At 39.1% G+C, this 21,871-nt stretch overlaps 2 protein-coding genes across 15 annotated transcripts in view; both read right to left on the minus strand.

Moving 5' to 3' along the window:
- Nucleotides 1-501: 501 nt before the first annotated feature.
- On the minus strand, nucleotides 502-2,051 carry LOC117610499 (copper homeostasis protein cutC homolog). The gene is made up of 3 exons (XM_034337992.2): nucleotides 1,578-2,051; nucleotides 1,336-1,490; nucleotides 502-1,223 (listed from the first exon to the last, which is right to left on the minus strand). Exon 3 carries the CDS (start codon nucleotides 1,221-1,223, stop codon nucleotides 504-506), a length of 720 nt encoding a protein of 239 aa, XP_034193883.1. The 5' UTR covers nucleotides 1,336-1,490; nucleotides 1,578-2,051; the 3' UTR covers nucleotides 502-503.
- Nucleotides 2,052-2,194: 143 nt separating this feature from the next.
- The window catches only part of LOC117610493 (uncharacterized), a 37,322-nt gene continuing 17,645 nt past the window's right edge, over nucleotides 2,195-21,871 (minus strand). For 2 of the 14 annotated variants that reach the window (XM_034337967.2, XM_034337966.2), the window contains 19 exons: nucleotides 18,018-18,209; nucleotides 17,211-17,321; nucleotides 16,723-16,812; nucleotides 16,463-16,546; nucleotides 15,869-15,967; nucleotides 14,992-15,060; nucleotides 14,156-14,251; nucleotides 13,449-13,683; nucleotides 12,884-12,955; nucleotides 12,372-12,534; nucleotides 11,929-12,038; nucleotides 11,501-11,676; nucleotides 10,869-11,088; nucleotides 10,545-10,666; nucleotides 10,201-10,377; nucleotides 8,067-8,381; nucleotides 7,494-7,754; nucleotides 2,657-2,790; nucleotides 2,195-2,524 (listed from right to left, as the gene is read on the minus strand). In XM_034337967.2, coding sequence (XP_034193858.2) covers nucleotides 2,341-2,524; nucleotides 2,657-2,790; nucleotides 7,494-7,754; nucleotides 8,067-8,381; nucleotides 10,201-10,377; nucleotides 10,545-10,666; nucleotides 10,869-11,088; nucleotides 11,501-11,676; nucleotides 11,929-12,038; nucleotides 12,372-12,534; nucleotides 12,884-12,955; nucleotides 13,449-13,683; nucleotides 14,156-14,251; nucleotides 14,992-15,060; nucleotides 15,869-15,967; nucleotides 16,463-16,546; nucleotides 16,723-16,812; nucleotides 17,211-17,321; nucleotides 18,018-18,209 — 2,910 coding nt within the window. In that variant the 3' untranslated portion in view covers nucleotides 2,195-2,340. Of the gene's footprint in view, nucleotides 2,525-2,656; nucleotides 2,791-4,721; nucleotides 6,416-7,493; nucleotides 7,755-8,066; nucleotides 8,382-10,200; nucleotides 10,378-10,544; nucleotides 10,667-10,868; nucleotides 11,089-11,500; nucleotides 11,677-11,928; nucleotides 12,039-12,371; nucleotides 12,535-12,883; nucleotides 12,956-13,448; nucleotides 13,684-14,155; nucleotides 14,252-14,991; nucleotides 15,061-15,868; nucleotides 15,968-16,462; nucleotides 16,547-16,722; nucleotides 16,813-17,210; nucleotides 17,322-18,017; nucleotides 18,210-21,871 lie in introns of those variants that run through there. The other 12 variants (XM_034337971.2, XM_034337968.2, XM_034337970.2 and 9 more) reach the window with 12 other exon arrangements.

Genomic DNA, 21,871 nt, shown 5'->3' on the forward strand with positions numbered 1-21,871 from the left:
TTTATCTAGCATCAATCATTGTATATATGTATGTAGGTAAGTATTTTAGGTTTTCATCCTGAGGAAAATTATCCCAGCTTCGTTTGACTGGTCAAGTTGTGGAGACCTATCAGGAAACACCTATCGTGTTAAAAATTCTTCTTTTTCATTTACTTTATATGCTAATTATGATATTTAAAACCGAACTTTCTGCGCCGTGATTTTAATTTTTTCGTAAAGGTTTTACGTGATACACAGCTAGTGAAATATTATCGAATCATTCTATAATAGTATTCTCGTAAGGTTGAATTTTCTGTTTGGTTGATATTAAAATGTTTAGCAGGACAAGTAACAGCGAACTGTAAAACTAGAATGTTGCAGAATGACATTAAATGGCAGTCGATTAATAATCGATTATTACGTATACATTGCTTAGAAGGTTAGAAAAGAAACAGGTTCGCGAGTCCAAGGCGATTACATATTTCCTGATTTACTAACGCACTGATCTTATCGCACTGATCGAATTATATCGTGTTCATTATAATTTCAACCATTTGTTCAACTAATTTCTTGTCGGTCACCATTATACAGCTGCCTTTGCTAGCTCCAATTTTAATTTTATTTCTTCCACCAGAAGTTATTCTATTCTTAGCTGACGCATGAAATTCCTTCGCTCCAGACTCCATTTTTATCCTTAAAATATTATCTTTAGCGATACCGGAACCTGGCATCACGATTATTCTCTGCTGTGCTCTTTCAACGAGTTTTTTTATCAACTCTAATCCTTCCACGGCGGTATCCTTCTGACCGGATGTCAGAACTCTCTCGAAACCAAGATCAATTAATGTTTCCAAGGATTTTAAAGGATCGATCACTTCGTCGAAGGCTCGATGGAATGTTACCGGCAATGGTTGGGCAGCAGAAAGGACGATTCTACAGGATTCTATATCTATTTCGTCGTTTGACGTCAATGCTCCAAACACGAAACCATCGGTTCCGTGATCCTTCAAAATTTTTAAATCTTCTAACATCACGTCCATTTCCTCTTTCGAATAAACAAAGTTACCAGATCGTGTTCGAAGCATGGCGTAAATGGGTATAGGTGAAATGCTTTTAACTTTTTTTAATAGACCAGCTGTGGGGGTTAAACCACCTTCGGATAAAGCAGAACATATTTCCAATCTGCTTGCACCACCTTCGATCGCGTTTCGCGCTGATTCCATCGAATCAATGCAGATCTCCATCTGGAATACGAAGGTATAGGTATGTTTCAAAAGCGTAATTAAATTATTAACCCTTTCTCCTTCCATACGATCAGAATATATGTAGATATGAATATATCTATGAAAAACTTACTGTTAACTAGTTACGAGGTAGATTTAAACAACAAGAATCTTTAAAAGCATTGCCAATTTCCCACCAGAGAGAGTTGAGCGCACAAAATCACCAGCAATTTCTCACTAGGAATATGTACACGCCTCACGATATCAGCGGTTCGAAACACTCGATACCTGAAATGATTTATGCGTTAGCTATCGAGCCTCGTAATGATTTTATAATCTATGTAAACTTTTTAACAGTATTATTTTACAACTGACACGTAATTGGTAAAAATACACAAAATAGAACAATGAAATCGTGTGTAATAAATGGATGCGAATTGTCTGCGAGACGTGAACGTTTCGCCATCTGCAGAAACTCGTTGAATCATTCTTCAAATCCCTAGAAGATAAGCTAAATCTCTTACCTGAATAAATTTTTAATTTTCACTATTCTCACAGCATCTATTATGAGGAAAAATAACGATGTTACATCAGATTTTATAAAGCGCAATGAAATTCTGTATTATACAACACATATAATAAAATAATACCAAGAGTTATATAAGTAAAAAATAATAATATTAATAATAATAATAATAATAATAATAATAATAATAATAATAATTGTAACAAATATTTAAGCGAAATTTATAATAGGGCGTAGTCAATAGGATCCAGAGGTAAAAAATAAAATACATAAAATGAGAGGGCAGCGTAAAGAGGGGTTGGAAGAGGGAGAACACGATTCTCGGCGCGTATAATGATCTGCACGCATGATCAGTCGTTTAAAAATCGAAAAAGGAGCTGAACGATTCGCAATCTTAATCGATCGATTTGCAAAGTTAAGCCTGGCGGTCGTCTTTGGAGAACTAGAATATCATTTCCACGGAATCTTTCTTTTTTTTTCTTTTTTTTTTTTTTTTTTACTTTTTCTCGGTACCCCGACTAAATTCGCTCGTCGAGGATTCTTCTACAACCAGGCGTTTGTCGGGTTCCAGTTTCTTTTCTAATTACATATATTTGGGAAATCGAGGAGAAATCAGAGGTCGCCATTCGAGACCGCGATCGGCGACGGACTCGTCGGATTGCTCGAGCTGCTCGACCACTTATTCTTGTGAGGATCCACACCGAAACCTTCGTCGTAGTTTCCTCGTGTGATGAATAATTGTTTGAAGTGTGGGATGCAGTAGAGTTTACCATTGTTTAAGGTGAACGTGTCCATCCTGTACAAGGAGAAATGATATCGTTTATAACTAGCATCGTGATTCTGAAACACCCTCGGACAGTTGAACAAGTTTACAGGATTCTTATTCTAAAGGGAGAGGAGAGAAAAAAAGACAATTGCAAAACGTTACCTCAGCACACAATTGCATTGTAGACACCGGAAGCACTGTTTGTGAAATATTTTGTTATTTGTCTCCACCTTCTCGAGGGGGTAGACTTTCTTTTCACAGCTCTCGCAGACGTCCGTACAGCTCGCTTGAATTTCCTGCATCGGATAAACGGGTATGGTGGAAGAAAACAAAATAAATAACAAAGAAAGAAAGTCGCTTGAACGAAAAGTGATAGGTTTATGAAGGAATAAGATGACGAGTTTGCTTAAATTACTTGATGTATACTTTCAAAAGATAGGAAAATTGTAAAAGGATACCTATTGCACTGCCTCTTTTTCATTTTTAATTTCAATCACCATGAAAATTTATACCATTCGTTTTGAGTTTTTTCCTTCTTTTTTTGTCGTTAGGATGTGCCCTTTTATTGAACGTTTGCAAATATGATGGTAATAAATTGTTACACGTGAAAAGGGAAAAGGAAAAAAAGGGAAAAAGGGAAAAAGGGAAAAAGGAAACGGGAAAAGGTAAAGAATATGAGTATCATATACGCCTCTTAAAAATTATACAATCCAAGACTTAACGAAAAATTCTACGTAAAACAGATCGCAGTGTGTGTAAAATAGGCCGTGAATGAAGCGATCGGTCGACAAACTCATTTCTCATCGAAGATTAATAAATATCCATCTCGCCGATTAACAACAAACGCGCATTTCGTTCACGTTTACGATCGCGTCGATTAACAATGTTCCCTTAAAATTATTGCACTGAATTACATCGATCGAGTTCAAGCTCTTTATCATGATTTTCATGGATGATAAAAGGTAGATCAAGTCGTGTAGAGAATATACATACATATACTTTTCGATCTTTTTCTCTCTCTTTCTCTTTTTACTTCTCTACCTATCTAATACTTCAATCTTTTTGATAGAAGAAAAAAAAAGAAAAAAAATCACTAATGCCAGTAAATTTCGCACCACACATAAGTGATCGATTTCAGTAAAGAAAAATTTTTCCGTGAACCCTGAAATTGTATTTCGAATCGGTTTTATTATTAATTAAGATTTTCATTACACTCTTTATCCAATTCCCTTGGCAAAAGATTGAAAATTTCAAGCTCTATTTTCAAATGAGATATCAAAATAAATCGTGAACACGATCGAAATCAACTTCAGGAGCTCTCTTTCTCTTTCGTTTCGAAGGTGCGTTCTTTTAAATAGATCAGGGGATCGTTATACACGTTCTTCTTCTATACCAATGATAAATATATGTATATATTTATATAGAGAGATTTATATGTGTATACGTATATGAATGAGTACTGTGCGTCCACGTTGGTAATTGTGAAGGAATTAACCCGTTGCGTTGTTAATCAACCCATTTTAAGTAAAAAGAGTAGCCAATTTTATTTGCTTTTATTAGAAGCTAATTAGAAATTTCGACTAATAATTGCTGAAATAGAAGCAGCATTCAGGAATACAAGTCTATGAATTTCATGTCTGACGTGAATAATTAATAATAGGTACAACGCAATGGGTTAATGTATACATATGCCAAGGACTCTTCTAGCTATAAGGACTGCCCCAGTCCTCGTATCGTCTCTGTCTCTCGACCTTTATAAAAATTATAAAAAAGCCTATATTCGATAGCGTTCTAGTATCAGTTTAATCCTTAGTCTGTTTGGTATATTTTCAGAAGGAACGAAGATTCTTCGAACGTTCAATTCATGGGCTGTTCAATTCAAAGTACAAGGAGCTTGAAAAAAAACTTTGCAAATTTTACTCTGACGAGTGAGAAGTTTACCTATCCGGTTTTGGAACTTGTAATCCTTTCGTCACTTATTGTATTAAATTTTTCTACAAATTTGTCGCTGAATTAAAAACGAATCATTTTTTAAATATTCAATTTTATATCATAGGAATAAGTGTAAATAGTTTGCGTTATCACATGTAGTTTATTCGTTCGGTTCTTATCTGATTCCTTCTTATCGTTTCTTATTGTTAACAAGAATAAAAAGCTGTCTAAAAATATTTAAAAAAGTATAAAAGTTGTATTGCGGATTCGAATACTTAAAAAATGATTCATTACCTTCTTTTTTGTTTTGCTTTTTTTTTTTTTTTTCAATGAATTCTATTACCTTATACACTTATCAGTTTATAATTTAGTCTGTGAAAAATTAATGCAACTTCTCAGACACAAAGGTGGAACAGCTTCCTCGAGTTTCAGGATAGAAAGGTGTAAAATAAATATTTTTAACAGCTCCTCTTTCTCCCTTTCGCTCCATAATTATCTATTTGCAGACGAGTATTAAATTCCTATGTGTACCACGTGAAAAGCTGTAAAAGTACTCGAAAAGCTTGTAGATCCTAAGTACGTAAGAGTTTAGATTATTTGTTGAAAATCCTTTGAAAAAGGATCCTCGAAACCGTGATTAGGAAGCATCGAATACTTTCTCCAAATAGCAACTCCCATCTCATTTTCTTTAAAGATCCTCTGATTTTCCTTTCGTTTCTTCGCTTGGCACTCGCGAGAAAGGAAAAGACTATTTGAAAAACGAACCACCCAACGACATCGATCGAAAATCAATAAAATTGACATTGATCAAACAAATTTGGCACCTTTTTCGTAAACTGCACGTGCCAAGATGTAACTGCGCGCTAAAGAAACTGAAACTTTGGCACTCGATGTAAAGTAAATCAGGTTATTCGTGTCGCTGGTGGATTCGTTAACAGTATTTCGTACAGTTTGTTTTGTTTTGTGTAAGTGGCTCTGGAAAAGTATTACAAATGTTCTCGTGTAAAAAGAGCAATTCGAAATACATATTGTAGCCAAGTGATTGTGAGCCGCGGAAAAAACACGTTCGAACGGCGAAGAACGTGTTCAGCGAGACGATTAAACCCCCTGGAACGACGGAACTGGGTCAACAGCGATCGAAATTTACTAAATACGCGCAAAGGGTAAAATTTTTAAATAAAAGAATTCTTGGGTGATATACAGGGTGATTCAGCTGATAATTCTGTTATTAACGCATTCATGAAAAAATGCCAAAGGAAAAAGATAAATGCATCATTTTTTTTTAATGGAAAATCCCCTGTTAATTCTGCGTAAAAAAGTATTATATACTATGGCATAAAAATGAGCTCTTTCTTCCTTGGTTTACGAATTGAATTACTATTTGAATAACACAACAGCTAAAGAAAATAAAATTGATGTTCCGTCATCCAAGGGTTAAATACATATAACTTTGTTCCACGACGCGAACGCGTCGAACACGTTGAACGCGTCGAGTAGCACGTTTCAATTGGTCCGCGAGTCTGGTAATTCGCAGTATAACGAGTTTCAATTCCATCGATTTAATCTGCACACTATATGCAAAAATTTGTTGAAACAAACAACTTGTATAGTTTCAACGAGCAAAGAGTACTCGACGTCTCCGTGTTCTCCGTGTTCTCCGTGTTCTCCGTGTTCTCCGTGCATCTCGCTACATGATACAAATATATAATAAAATGTATGCTAGATTCACTAACAGAACGCTACTCAGAAAAGACTTGAAAAAGAAAAAAGGGAGAGAAACGTAAAAATCGCACAATGATCCAGACAACGAAGTGGAAGTGTTGTCGGTTCCCACGAAGCACAAGATTCCAACGAATTTCGTATTTTCATTTCTATGTCCTATTTATCTTTTGTTTCGTTTGCCTGTATATCTGTCGTGTCTGTGTTGGTCAGGCCCTGTTAATCCGTGTGCTCGAGCCTTGTTGATCCTCCACTTCCGGTGTCCTTTTACTGTTCGCGTCCAACAGAGAAGATCGTGATCGAAAACGAAAGCTGGCCAACACTTTTTTGCAGGCGTCAATCTCAAGACCAAAAATGTCAGACACAAAATCAGAATACGTCACAGGAATCACGCTAACTAGTCATGCTGTATAATTGGACCATCTGTATTCCCCTTTCTCAGGATTTTTACCATTTTCAATTGGTCGAGGTCCAATTTTGTTCTCTTTTCTCGAGACGTTCACGTTAGTTCGCATAGCTATAGAGAACGAAACTACAATTCATAGTGTTGCCTGCACGCTCAAAGAATTTTTCTACTATTGATAAAATTTTTATGAAAAAAATGAGATAGAAACAGAATTTTATTCTTATTCTCTGAACGTGCACACAAGAATACGTATTCTCGAACTCGTATTAACTTGGCGTGCACACAAGAATACAACGATCCATTAAAACGTTACTCGTCAATGTTGAAAATTAAATAATATCCAGTGTAATTACTAAATCAAGTTGCAGAGACACTTAAGGTGCAAACTTTACGCAAACACATCGCACTCTTATAGAGGTTGACGCATACGAACCTTACGAAAAATGAAATGTTTCGCAACAATTTTATGCGCCAGCCTCTATTACAAAACTGGAAAGCGAAAAGGGTAATATTCAAAGTCGGTCAAAAAACTTTCCGTATACTTGACATTCTTCTTATCGTCTAATATTTTTTCTACCAATAAACATAACTTTTACCCATTCGTTTCAAGAATAAATATCACACATCCAAATGAAATATTCATTATCTTTTATACATTAAACAATCTCCAGCAAAGTATACAGAGACCTTTTGACAAACAATGAACGTTTTAAAAACACACCATGCGATAAACGAACCACACTGTACTGTACATAAAAGAAAAACACGACGAAATAACAAGACGCAAGAAAACCTTACTATCGTATGCAGTGCGAATTGCGAATTGCGAATTGCGAATGGAAATTATAATAGCGGAAAAAGAAAAAGATTTCCCATTCGGTGAACGATGATTAATAAGTTGCTCGGAAAGGAATGAATGAAGATGAAGAAAAATGTACTCACCACAAATCGATTGACTTTGACTTTCGGCGTGCGCGGTGATTCGCTCGTTTGCGAGCCGAGAGACTCGAAACGTGCTCTGAGACTACTCGCAGATTCTATGCTCGACTGATCACCGGTATTCTGCGCGATTTCCATTTCCGCGATATTCTGACTGCTCGACATAGTCGTCTTCGCGTCTGTTTCCTCCCAGTGTTCGAATTTCGCGCACAGGGTCTTGGCGCGTGCTGCGTTCTGTGCTTGCTTCAAAAACTCGTCCTCCACCTGGAAAACAAACGATATATTATAGAATAAATTAAGCGGTGGATCAGACAATTTCACGTTTCTCAAGAGTGAATTGATCTATCTTTTCCCGGACGAACAGTAGGTATTCGTATGTAGGAATCTCGAGGTCTACTCACCTTGTCTCTATGTTAATAAACGCGCTACCATTTTTCGCGGCGGAAACAATGGAAATATCGATAATAGTAGCGATGATAAACAATGACATACCTACCTACATACGTAATTTATTCTAGAATAAGTTTATTTTCAGAGTAAGGGTAAGTAAGGATAAGTAATGAAATATCAACGAACCTTATCCGAAGCTCGCACGTAGTTAGGGTCCCTTTCCTCGCCGCTATCCTCGCCCTCAGACTCTTCACCTTCTTCCTCTTCTTCCTCCTCGGAGTCTGACGCTGTTGGCTTCGCGTATTTGTCTTCTGGCGGTGGTGTGAAACGTTTCAAAGGTTTGGGACCGTTTGGTAGTTCCTGTTTGCATGCGTTCTCTTCCATTTGCCGGAAGATCGACAGCATTTTCCTGGCGGTGTCTGTGTGCACCACCTCGTCGACCCTGTCCTCGGCTCTAACCACGTCTGGGTCACGGTAGATCTCGCGTTCAGGGGAGTCCATCTGTTGGATCGAGTTTCGAATGAATATTGCAACTAGTCGATCGATTCGCCTCGTCGATGGTTAATTAGATATTTCAAATTCACTGCTTTTCGTGCGTCAAACGGTTAAATTACGAAGACAGCAAGCAAAAGAAGAATCATCATCATCACGACGACTTCTCTGAATCAGCTCGAACGTGCTTTAGCACATGTACCGTGTCTCTGCTTGAATTTCTACCTGAACGATGACGATGACGATGCGCGAAATCACTACTCGACGTTACCTGTCTGGAATTAGATACGAACATGGTTTTACGTTCGTGAAACGGTTCGACAATGGTCAAAGATTTATAATTAAGATTTAAACCTGGAGAAAGCTAATTAGTTCGAGCTGCTCGAACGAATCTTTATTAATGATGTTTCGCCACCTTTTATTTAGAATAAAACCGACCCGGTCTCGTTGAAAAGATTATTCTCTTTACGTATGTGATTCTTTGATTTTCGAAAGAAAGAAAACTAAATAATAAATAAAAAGAACGTTTTTGAAGGGAAAGTCGTACATGTACATACGTGCATTTGTACGTAATGTAAATCGACAAATGCTATACCGTTATGTCTAGAAAACGGGTAATTTTCTGTACGAAATTATATGTTTTTCCGATCTTCCATGGCAGCGATCACAAAACACCGCCAATTTAATGATCCTCGATTATAGACCTGTTTGTCGTCGACTATTCTAACTCTTCAAGGAGATCGATACAAAGCCACACTATCAATGTCTTATCGTTCAGACGATTCGAGTATTTTCAAAATAAACAGAAGATGAAGATCGAAGGTAATCGAAAATGGGTTAGTTACTCGGTCACAGATTTTTCGTTATTTTATTATTCCAAATAATAAGATTGCAAATGGAATGGAGCAGAAGAAATCTATACTGATAAACGTATCCTTTTACTCACTTTCTTATCCTCGGCGTTGTTTAATTCGTATAAAATTCGTATAAAATTCGTATAAAATTCGTATAAAAGCACAAAAAGTAGGTAGAAGGGAAAAGTTGAGGAAAGAAGGCTTTTGTTTCGTGGGTACCGGTAAACTGGGAAGTGGGAGCGCGTTAGCTTGACGCGGCACCACGGTTGCTATGCCGTTCACACGAACAGCAGGACGCTTAGGCTCTTACTGTTCCTCCCTCTGGTGAGTTACTGGGAGTTACTGCACGGCCTGCTCTCTTCACGAATGGAAGGATGTAGGAATACTAACGGTAAAAGTATGGCTGCTGGCTGACCACTCGAGGGGGTTCAAGGACAAGCCTGGAAATCAAGTGGCACTGGTGCGCGCTTCACAGCTCCTAACCAACAGCTTTCGCGAGCTTTACAACGAGGACCTAGCTATCCATGCCGAACGAATTTCAACTCGTCACGTTATCTGTGCTTCGACAAAAGAATTTACCTGTTATCGAGAAAATATTTCTTGAAAAATGATTACTCAGTTTGTCCGATTGTCCTGTTTACCGAAGAAACCAGCCGTTCAGGGAACATTTATTTTAAGACTTATCGCTTCTTTGATATCATTATTCATCCAGTTTGATTAAAAAAATGATTCATGGAGTTGAAAAAATCGATCGGATCGAAAGCTTTGTTGAATTTTTAATAAAAAGATCGTATTCAATCCATGCAATGAAAATTTTCGTTCAAAGCTCAAAACGACTCGTGCAATAAGAATGAAAAAAAAAAAGAAAAAGAAAAAGAAAAAGAAACGGGTGTGAAATTAGGTTAATCAAATTAGAAATCATTGTCATTATTAGAACATCGAAAACGCTTCACACTATTTCGAAGGTTTCGAACCTTGACTTGACCATCGCGCGGAGGAGTGATTCGAAACTGTTTTCGTTGCTTTTCCGGTTCCTTGTAGGATTCGAAAAATTTGAATTTGTTCGAAATGTCTGAGGTTTCGGCATGTACCTCCTCGGTGGTGTCCGAGCTCCGAACCACATCGTCCGAGACTTGACGACCCATGAATGCCTTGTTTGTACAAGTTGCGTACCAATTAACTTTGCATTTAACGAATGCATTTAAGCATAAGAACTATACTAAATGATATCATATCAAGTCGAATAGAGCCAGTGTAGACGATTCGATTATGTAAATATGTAAATATGTAATTGTTGAAAAATGAAAATGAAACTTACGTCTCTGGCGCGTCGAGGTGCCTCTGCTGGCGTCTTCGGGTTCACCGGAGTCACTGGTCGTCCAGTCTTCGCTGCCGAAGCGTCCAGTTCCAAGAACATCGATCGAGACTTCCTGCTGATTCCTATGTAACAGCAAATTCTTAAAAGCTTCAATTGTGAAATCAAGATAGATAAATTTGCGTTGGTATTTAGAAAAATGAATGAATGAATGACAATGGATTGATTGTGGTAATCATAGTAGGAAATTCTTAACACGACTACATAATTAAGTAGATACATTTAACCGGTTTCTAAATATAAGTTCGTTCGCAAGGCGTAACGCACCTGCTGCGATCACTTCCTCGTCAGCCTTTTCCGGTTTCGGTTTACCGCCGTCCGTCTCATCGTCAGAAGCTGCGATCGGTTCGCCTCGTTCGAATCGTTCTTTGATGGAACGTGCGTGGGTCGACGAGTGTTGCAACTCTTCTGCTGCATTGATCTTCGTCACACGCTCACTTCCGGCTACCGCCTGCTGGTACATCTCCTTCATTTTACCCTGTTTACCCTGCAACGGAAATCGACTTACGCTCAGACACGCGGAACCGCTTTCATCTTCCTTCTTACAATTAGATGTTTCATCGAAATTCGATTATTAGAAAATTAAAGAATTGTTCTTCGAAAATCGTCGTGGAATGCAACGTCGACGAGTCTTCCTCGACTCGCTCCATAGTCGTGAATCTGCACAAGTTTATTGCACAACGTCGAGCGTGTATTCTTGTAAAGAGAATGCGTGAGCTACATTTCAGTCTACTCTCCAAGTTTTTCTGCGTCTGGTGCCATTACCCCGGACTACTTCGCGGCGATTTAGATTAGTTAGCTCTCTAAATTAACGCGAACGGTACGCGATCGTTGCTTCCTCGAAACGATCAGGCTTAATCAAATTTCAAGAGGACGGACGATTCTTCTTCAAATTTTACCATGAATAGCCTCGAACGAATGCCAGCGATCTCCTCTTTTCTCGCTTCCCGTTGAACCTCTTTCCTTCCTTGCTGGCTAGTCGTCTCCCAACGATTCTTTATGTCGTCCATTTTCGTGAAGCTGATCGGACGTTCGCGGGTCGTGCGTTTCGCTTTCACAATTTCGCTCTCCACCTCTGAAACGTATATTATTATTTTATTTTCGATTTCTACTATATAATATGTATATTATACACTTCCTACGCTTTATTTCCCGATAAATTGCAGCAGAGCCTTATCCTATAAATATAGAAGAGTTTGTTTCATTGAGATAAAGAATTAATTAAACAAGTAGGTAGAATAGAAAATCTATTTTCTTAGCTACTTGATAGATTTTTCTTCGCAGAAAAAATGTAGAATAAAATAAAGGATAGCTAAAGACGACTCACCCTCCGTTTCCTCCGTCTCTTCTTCCTCTTCGCTTTCGCTCGACTCTTCGTAAGGGATTCCATTCAGAGACTCATCCGCCACTCCGATATCCATGCCTTTCGCCTGGAATCTGGACAAAAAGACGCGCAACGTAGTCACAAACATTCCAATAAATTCTGATAGCTTGGCACGCGGACAGCATCGACCTACAACTCTGCTGCGCTTTTTCATGCCACTATGTGTATATAGGTATCACTATACGCTCATCAGCAGATAACCAATTGGTTGTTCTAGCAAATTCATCGCACGAAACTTGTCTTGCCTTGCATATTTTTCATCGACACAACTTTTGTCACCCGATCGCGTTCAAATTGAAGCGTGATTTTTCAACAGTCTTACACAAGTCCAAGTAAATTGAAGGTTCGAAAATTCTTCCCTTCCCAAATTAATATACGAGACTTACTTGGCAAGTTTGCTAAGGATACTGGGAGATCTCTTCACAGCGATCTGTGACGGCGACCTTTCGATCTCGTTCGTCTCTGTGCCAGCCTTTTCGAACACTTGGAACCGGGACTTGACATTCAGGCTCGACAACTCCTCGAGACCCAGGTCCGGTTTGTCGGAAGCTGTAACCAATGCGTCGATAAACGCTTTCGTTAGAGATACGGAGATTACGTTTTCTCTAACGTTTCGATAAGCAAATCCAGTTTGTAAATTTACTATCTATATTATCACCTAATGGCATCAATTATTTTCATGCAACGATATTACTGTAAATAAAAAACTAAAAAGAAAGGAAAAAGGAAATAGGAAAAAGAGAAACAACGGGTTTAAAGGAATAAAGGAATAAACGATAAACTTGTTAACGTATGTATAATTTCGTATGTATAACACTCTGCAAACGGGTTAGAAAACGGTTAGAATTCACTCTATCAGACGAGTATTCACAATTCCATTCGGACTGTGTGTCTTTACCTCTGACCACATCGGGCGGCAACTCTTTCGGCTCGTTCTCCCGTATGATCAGCTCCGGCTTTCGAGGCCGCACTATGGAGTTCACAAGACATCTCTTTGTCGCATTAACGATCTCTCTGCATTTACGTGTAATTATAGAGGGGAGAAAGAAGGAAAAGGTTGATGGTAGAGAAAAAGGGAGAGCAATAATTTCACAGTGACTAGACTAAAAGGGGGACTCTGTGCGACCAGTTCCCGCGTTGAATATACGACCGTTCATTTTAACCATTTATCGGACAATCGGATTTCCTTCAATTGGGGAGCGGCCTTCAATTCTTATTATCGAGCTTCGTTCTATGTACCATATAGATTTACGAGAATCTAAGACTTGTTATAATTAACGTTAGATTCAATCGCTTAAAGAACTTAAAGAACTTAAAGAACTTAAAGAACTTAAAGAACTTAAAGAACTTAAAGAAAGAAAGCCAGGGGTGGGAAACCCGAGCCAATGGAACTGATCGTTGCACGCAACTGTACCACGAGGGTGTCGCGAACTACATAAGTACATACACGGTGATCGACTTACCAGGTTGTTCAGACTCTTCAACCGGTTTCGGTTGGAAGAGTTCCTTGAAGTGTGGCTTACAGTAAAGCGTGCTCTCGTGGCTTTCGTAATTGTCGACGTTAAGCTGCTTGCTACACTGGACGCACCGGAAGCAATTCTTGTGCCAGACCAGACCCTCCGCTTTTGTCTGTTCCATTTGGAAGACGACCTTGCCGCAGCTACGGCAGTTTGCATTTGTGTCCCCGTTTTGACCCACCTGCCGTCAATAATTCATTATTTTTTCCTTTTCAATATTTTCCTTTAATCACTTGATTTGGAACAACGTGTCTTGTAGAGACGCAATTATTCGCAATAATAATTTACGATAACCAAATCAATTGATTAATCGGTTAGTTACATATTTGAACCCTGCTATTGTGTCCACAAGTACAATACAACTTTACTACGAATGCCATCACAATATACATATAATAATAATAATAATAATAATGAATATTCTACAGTAGTAGAACCAACGACACGGTACAACAATAAATTGCTACATACTATATGTAGAAAAGGGAAATCTGAAAACATCGTAAAGTTTTTAGATAAAGTTATAATTTCGCGCGGAGATTTCTCTGGAATATCTATAGAATTACATATTATTCATCGTCAGAAAGTCAAGTGTCTGTCAAGTGTCTGTCTTACGATTAAAGTATACTATGTATCTCGAGAAGAGTGCTTACGGCATTCAGCTGTTGTTGCACTTTGCCCGCGTCGATCGAGCGCACATGCAGCACGGTCTTCTTGCTGAGAGCGTCGAATTTATTGAAGCTCGACTTCTGTAAACACAAACGTTGCAGCCGTCAAGCGAGAAGCGTTTCGAAATACACCAACTGTGTTTCGTTGTCGAGGAAGAAACCTCGATGGATGAATATCTTGGCGTTTCTCATCTAGCCCCTCTCAGCCCCTTGTTCAGCGTGAGCATTTTCTTTTTTCATCCCCGAAAAAAGCGTGTGTTTTGCAAATTTCTCAAAGAATATACGTAAATATGTACGTGCTACTACTTGTAGAAACTTTGACCGATTGTAAGAGCTTTAAAGCGTGCTCACGGTGAACGTACGTTTACTACTAATCAGAGTATCGGGTGCACTCTTCAAAGGTGACCAAGAAACAGATTCAGACTAATTATAAGAGAAGGAAAATACTGTTTGGAAGTTGTCCAATCGTTTGTAAACCTTGTAAATTCTGCTTGTTTTTCATCATCAAACGTAAATAATGTCGGTTTAATAATTTTGAATTGGCGCGGTGCGGTGCGGTGCGGTGTGGAGAAATCTGTGTAGCTACAAGATGAATTCGGACAAGCAGAACTTTCGTTTCAAGCGAATCTACCATAGGAATTACCTTACAGAAATTAATAGCTAACCGACGATCAACTAAAGAGAAAAAAAAAGTAAAAAGTCAGACTTTTCAAGCAGTTTGCTAAAGAAGAAAGCGAATGCTGAAAAAAGCAGCTGCTCGAATGGCAAAAGCGATGAAGAGACGAACCAATGTTATGGTGGTCATCTCTTCAAGGGCTTACCTCGAACCTCGGTCGATCCACGTCCTTACCCTGGCTCGTTAAGTTTGCCAAACTACAGTAGGAAGCCCTCTGTCCCGAGGTTGATTTCGTAAGTATCGTTTCGTTTCGTTTTGTCGGTTAAGATTTCATGCACGGCCAGGTATTGAGCATCGAACAACAAAAAGAAAGAAACAGCACGGGCTGTGGGTTAGTGTTGTAAATATTTGAAGCGCTATATTCATTCTCGTGTTTCTAGGATCAAGCGGTTGCCATAGATTATAGATGGTGCGGTATTTTTGCGTTGCGAGTTTAATTTGCTAATTAGAATGCTACTCCATAGTCTTCTTCGAAAGAAAAAAGTTAATTGATAAGGAAACAACGGCTTGAGAATTGGCAGTCAGTGACCAATTGATACGAATCTCGGCAACCGCTCTATCGTCAGAGCGAAGAAAAAGAGGACAAAGAACGAGAGAGGGGCCAACATCGAAGACAGAGTTGAAATTGCCTTTTCTCTTTTTCGCCTTTCTTCTTGGCACCATCTCTCCCTTTTGTATGCTTTCTCTGACACTGTTCGGCTTCGGTGTCGTATAGATTGGCGGCGCGCGGCGCAAACGGGAATAGCAATTATTTATTTCACTTGGATGTAGTATCTCGATGACGGTGGACGGTGGCACAGAATTATGTCACTCGACTCGATATAACCGATATAAGACCTCGATTCTCGATTAAGTGGGGCAAATGAGTAGTAGGTTATTATCAAAGCCGGCTCTCCCTTAAATGGAGAGACAGCATTGGCGAGCGTGACGACGAGTGACTACTCGAGCGGATCAATCGTGTGTATGTTACAAGTATTAAACTGTCTTCAATGTTGGCCGATAAGTTCACAAAAGGTACTTACAAGGGCCTTGACCGACACCCCGACGAAGACCAGTGCATCTTTGGTGAACTTGGAGTAACCCTTCTCGCATAATCGTAGATCACCCAGCGACCTTGCTTTCTACGACCGTCCGGAGCGTCAATGGGAAGTCAGATTAGCGGACAATTTCGCAGAGTGACGAGCTACGCGAAGCTTTTCTTTTTCTGCTTTTATTCTTTCTATCGACGTAAACTGTCTAATTCGTGAAACGTTATTAATTTACCATATTAAATATTATTAAATTTCTCAATTGTTGAAATAGCTTCTCAAAGCTCGCACTCGTAATGCGATTAGTATGCTGTTACGATAATCAGGATAAATTGTTTGTTTCTGTTTGTCACACATCTCGAAGCAAATAACAAGGAAGTTGACAAAGTAGTTCATGCAGTAATGACTGTTAATAGAACCTGCCGCGTCGCGTCGTATCTCTGTCGCATACTACTGATATGTGTACATATATATCGTCACATCGAATCTACTAATTAACATTTTTCAGAATAACTAGGTAATCGATCATTATCTAGATGAAGAAAAAGCTGAGCTCGAAAACGAATCAGGTGACAATGGTATACAAACCTCCTCGTTCTCCATCGTGTGATTCGTTTTTCTGTATGTCTGATCGCTGTCGCTCATGTTCGAGATGTCGCCAAAGCTACGACACTGTTAGTGGACAAAATACAACTGACAAAATTTCTGTTCGGCATCCGTTCGATGTTTCGTAACAAACAAACAAGCGTTACCGCGAAATAAAATAATGATTTGAAGAAAAAGAATTCGTTAAAGTCCACGCCACGTATATGTAAAAGCTTAAATTATTCTATTCGATTGTCACTTACCAATTGTTTGATCGATACACCGGTCGCGATTTTTTCCTTCGAGCATCGATCCTGTTCGTTGCGACTCGTCTCCGACACGTAAGTCTGTGTCTGCATGCACAAAATGCACAGGGTACAAAAGCTAATCACATGCGACCGACTACGATGATTCACATTCTACTAGGATCTTCGATCAAAGGGTCAAAAGACCCTTTGATTCGTTTGGAAGGCTCGTTTCTAGCTGATTTTTAGAACTAACAAATTAATTCAAAGGATTTTCCTTCATTTTTACATCGTAAAACAACCAAAATTTATACAAAACTCTAACGAATAAAGTATGAGAATAAATTACGAGGATCCTTCGTTGAAGCTTCATTGAAATCGACGCTCAACAGCCACGCGATCTTAATAAATCCCGTTTATTAGAAAAATACCCGCGTGTTTAAAAGTTTTCCCCTGTCAGATTTCTTGGAGTTTCAGAGAATGTCGATTTCGATCCCTCAACTTACCAGAGATTTCACGTTCACGTTCGACAAATCGTCCTCGTCTGAGAAATCAAGCGTTTCCGGGTGAATCTGTCGGGAACCAGGGTGCATGCTTGACTCTTGCATGTTACAATTCTGACAAACAAACAAAAACAAACACGCGCACACTTTACATGCAGACTATCAAAGGTTATTTCAGTTACGTAAGGTTTAGATAAATTTGAATTTTTCATCATTTTGAATAACAGGTGTATATGTATAGATCAGAAAAAAAAAAATCGTTCCCTTGTTAGAATCCCTAGGTAGCTCTGATCGAAAGATAACTTTATTATCGTTTTATGAAAAATAATTTTCGTAAAAGGATATCGAGAATTGATTGAATGACTCGGAAACAAATGGTCGTATAGTCTTAAAGAAGAAAAAATAAGCGTTCGTTTTCTCCGTCTTTTCTTTAAATGGTGGAACAAAAGGTTATAGAGAAAACGGAAAAGTCCATAGAAAAGTCGGTTCCTTTCTATCGATAACGATTAAAGTGAAAATTGTCTGGAATCGACCCAACGTGCACGAAACTAAGGATTAAACATTGACTTCCGGTTTTCTCGATATTTTCTCGATATTTTCGACAATCATCAACATCTATCGATGTGGATGTGGATGTTCCAACACCGCTAATTAACAGGACGTTAACGATCCATGCACACGGCTAGTACTTGTGTCACGGCGATCTCGATACCATCATCTTTCAGGCCATCCAATTTCCGCTCGCAAGAAAGAACAAGTTGACGAAAGCCTGCTGGAAAATCAGAGAACACGCTCGCGACCTCCACTTACCACAGAGATGTTCTCCTTCTCGAGTTCGCTTTTCTTGCTCTTCTTGGTCTTCTTTGTGCGGGGAGTGAGGTTAGGCGAGGCATCGTTTCCGGCTACCCCCTCGATTTTCTTCTTCTTCGTCTTCGTACCGACCTTTGTGCCTGGCGATGTCACCGTTGTGCTCGTTGTTATCGTCTCCTCGCGGCTTTCGCTCTGTGCAAGAAAATACATCTTCTGGTTATTTAATTGCCATATCATTTCGGTTGCTAGATAGATCTTTTGAATTCTCAGGAGGAAAGAATTCTTTTTCTTTGCAAGATGGCGTTTGCTAAGTCGAGGCTGACGAACGGCCTACTATTTTGCATATTGAGAATGTGACACCGTGTAATCGCAATACGAGTTTCTATCGTGCATCGAGAAATGTCGCTTCTTCCTTTCGAAAGTAGATCGATCGTGTCGTAAACGTAACTTGATTCTCCGACTGCGCGTCAGCTGATCGCATGGCCTATACCTATGATATGTAGCCTTAAACAGAACGCACCGCAAATACAAGATTTTTTCATAGGATGGCGAATATATTATGCGTAACAATGTTGTAATTACATTGTTTTCTCCCTGGATCGTATACCAACTTACAGCATACAATAATACAATAGAAATATACATATACAAAGAGAGAGAGGAATGCGTTGTATTGTGATCAATGGGCAATTCGTTGAGGAAGAGAGCGAGTGTCGTGCATTCCTTTTTCACCTGTTAACAAGGTATTAATGACCGGATAGATATGAATCGCGATCGGTGTTGATCGCAAAACTCAACTTTTATTAAACATCGTATAACTACTACACGTGATCTTTAAATTATTATTAATAATTTTATGATTTTTTTTCCGATTTGACAAAATTAGATACAAATTAAGTTTTTGAAAAAGCGGAAGAATGTTATAAACGATGTCTGCCAAGGTGAAAAGACGATAAGTAAATGACACCTTTACGAGCGTCCTAAACGGTGCGACGGTGATTTTCTCACGGCGATTTTTATCATGCTCGTTATGCCTAATGAACTTCCGGTCTGACAGTCTAGTGATTCGTTCCATTCGTAAGTTATTTTAATCTTCTAAAATGAATAGAATTAATTGCAATCTATCTATCTATCTATCTATCTATCGTTGATGTCGCGTAAACTCTCTCGCGAGAACTCGATTCGAATCGCGATTACACCGCATTCTTCAGGAAAGCCGACCAACGAGTCGAGTCACGCAGACGTGTTTCGTTTCTTAATTAACATCCCCTCCTGGTTTCGTGCGGATTCCTTCCATCCCATCGGTGGAGGAAAATCGTCGCGTGGCGATTTTTCCTGATAAACAGGATGGTCACGGTGAACGAGATCAGCCAGGAACTTTCGTAACGTTGCTTCCAGACTTTCTAATTCACCAACGATGCTTCCTCGATGCTTCACTTTCACAATTTTCGGATAACTTATGAATTTTTTTCCTTCAACTCACTGATACGCGTTATCGTTTATCTTTTTTAATATTCAAAAAACAAACTTTGTGAATCCTTGTATGTATACTTGTGGTTGCCATTTAGTATAAATATCGCGTCTTTCACTTAAAAATCACCAGTACCAACTTTCTTTTTTAACTGGCCAGTGAACAACGCGTTAAACATGAAACACTGAAAGCTTAAAAAATCCTGAGCCACATCGAAAGAAACGATTCTAATCCGCGACAGCGCACTTTCTGAAACTTTGCGGCGTTCACTTCGTTACCGAAAATCTCTTTACTACACAGTACACAGCGATTAGGAGTAGCAGTAACTTGTTCGCGTCCACCTCGGCAAACAGGTCGACGAAAGCTAACTGAAGAACGTGAAAGAGTAGACGACGAGAGGGAAGGAGAGATAGAAGGAGAAAGGAATCACGTTTCTAGCCTGTTAGAATGAATGAAGAAACGATGACAGTAAAGTAGAGGAAATTTTGAAGAACAGTTAACTTGGCAACTGAATTGCTGCCTCGATTGCAATAAAGATCAGTGAAGATTTCAAGAATAAACAGTGCGTAAAGCTTGCATGAATAATCAACGCGTAGGCGGTGCTTAAGATATTTGAGTAGTAATTGGTTAAAAAATTCTATAAGCAAGAAAGAAGTTTTATTTTAAACGTAGGTCCAAGGTCGTACCTGGCCGAAAATCATCCTCGACGAGCAGCCACGAAGGAGTGCAGGAGAGTCTGAACGTTGAAGAAGAGTTAAAGGGGTTCAGGAAACTCGGTGCTCTCCAAAGCGTGTACGGCAGGAGGAAATCGTGGGGATAGGATGGATTTCCGCGATTGGTCGTTTCCAACGGACACAGGGAGACGGTTGGCCGCGTACCTATGAAGTACGAAGGGGAACCAGACGGTGTTCAGATAGCATAACGAAAGGTAAGCCGGCTGATCCGATAGATCCGGCAGATCCGGCAGATCCGGCAGATCCGGCAGACGGAACCGTAGGATTGGTCGATGGTTCACCATCAAACATTCGACCTCGATATCTTCGTTCAAAGCGTGATTAAAACGCGTTATATACGTTTGTTTTTCGAACGGCAATCATTTTCTTTTGCTAGTGACACGTATGAGAGAAGAGAGAATTGGAGCATCCAGAAACGTTTTTTCTTGGTGAAACGTGAATTGGTGGAAAAGGTGTGTGACACTTTGGCGGAAAGGTGGAAAGGGGTTTAACTGGATGAAAGTGCAATATCAATTGGTGTCACGAAAATTTCCTTAACGCGTGAAAACTTTCACGGCTAAAAGATCAGCTGTTTCGTTTACAGATAAGAAAGTGTTTCAAGATAGCAACTGAATGAAAATTCCACGATTAAGTTAGTTCCTAGTACAACATATACCTATGTATGTACATATATTCTAGATGCGCAGACGACATGGGCGGCGGTGGTCGTTGAACCGACTTGTCTGATAACTCGGTTTCGTAGCGAACGCGACGACTCCTTGATAAACGCAAGCGGATTACTTCTGGTACGCGCTCACGTGGGGCTCTCTGAATTATCGTGCTTCTTTCTATTCGTGTCGTCGAGCTACGCTGAACTTGTTTCGCTTACTTGAACCGTATCGCGCCAACGACATTGTTTGGCTTGATAATGGAAATATTGCTCGTTAACGTAACTTATTACCCATTTACGATTATACCTATAATTCTGTAATCCTTTGAAAAACTTATCAAACGACTCTTAACAATTTATTATCCAAATCTAGTCAGATTCGAATGACGTGACAGTCGAATATTATATTAATAATTACTACAGGTTATATTGAAAATCAATTGGTCAGTCGAGGACGTGATACGGTAGGTAATCTTGCCATATTTCGACAGACTGCAATAACGCGAATATTTGCAATGAAAACAAGTTGTTAACTGAGTCGCTCGTTATCTTTCTTCGAAAGTAAACACTTTTGATAAGATGTCTTCTATCTCGTTTCCTGACGCGAAATAGGAATTAAGAGTGAAATCTGAAAGATTAACTTTCAATCTTTGAACAAGTTTATCAGATAACAGATAACTGATTTAAAAATATTTCATTACCTCCTTGGTACGAAAAATGTACGATGTATAAATAAATGATTTATTTTTTTATTGAAGTAGTTTGATCACGATTGACACGATAAACGATAAACGCGTTTAATTAGACGAACAGAACTTAATTAACGGACAGGTTGAGTTTCGGCTCGTGTTACCGGCTACCCGTAATTCCGCTCGTAGCCGTGAACTACATTCGTTCGTTGTTTCCCTCGCACGCTCGCACGTATTCTTACGGGTGTCAATGAAGAGAAATAACGGAGAAGGAAAGTGGTTACGCGTGGTTGCGCGGTCTTAACGAGCCA

Source organism: Osmia lignaria, chromosome 11 (assembly GCF_051020975.1).
Source record: "Osmia lignaria lignaria isolate PbOS001 chromosome 11, iyOsmLign1, whole genome shotgun sequence".
In the NCBI taxonomy this organism is placed as follows: domain Eukaryota; kingdom Metazoa; phylum Arthropoda; class Insecta; order Hymenoptera; family Megachilidae; genus Osmia; species Osmia lignaria.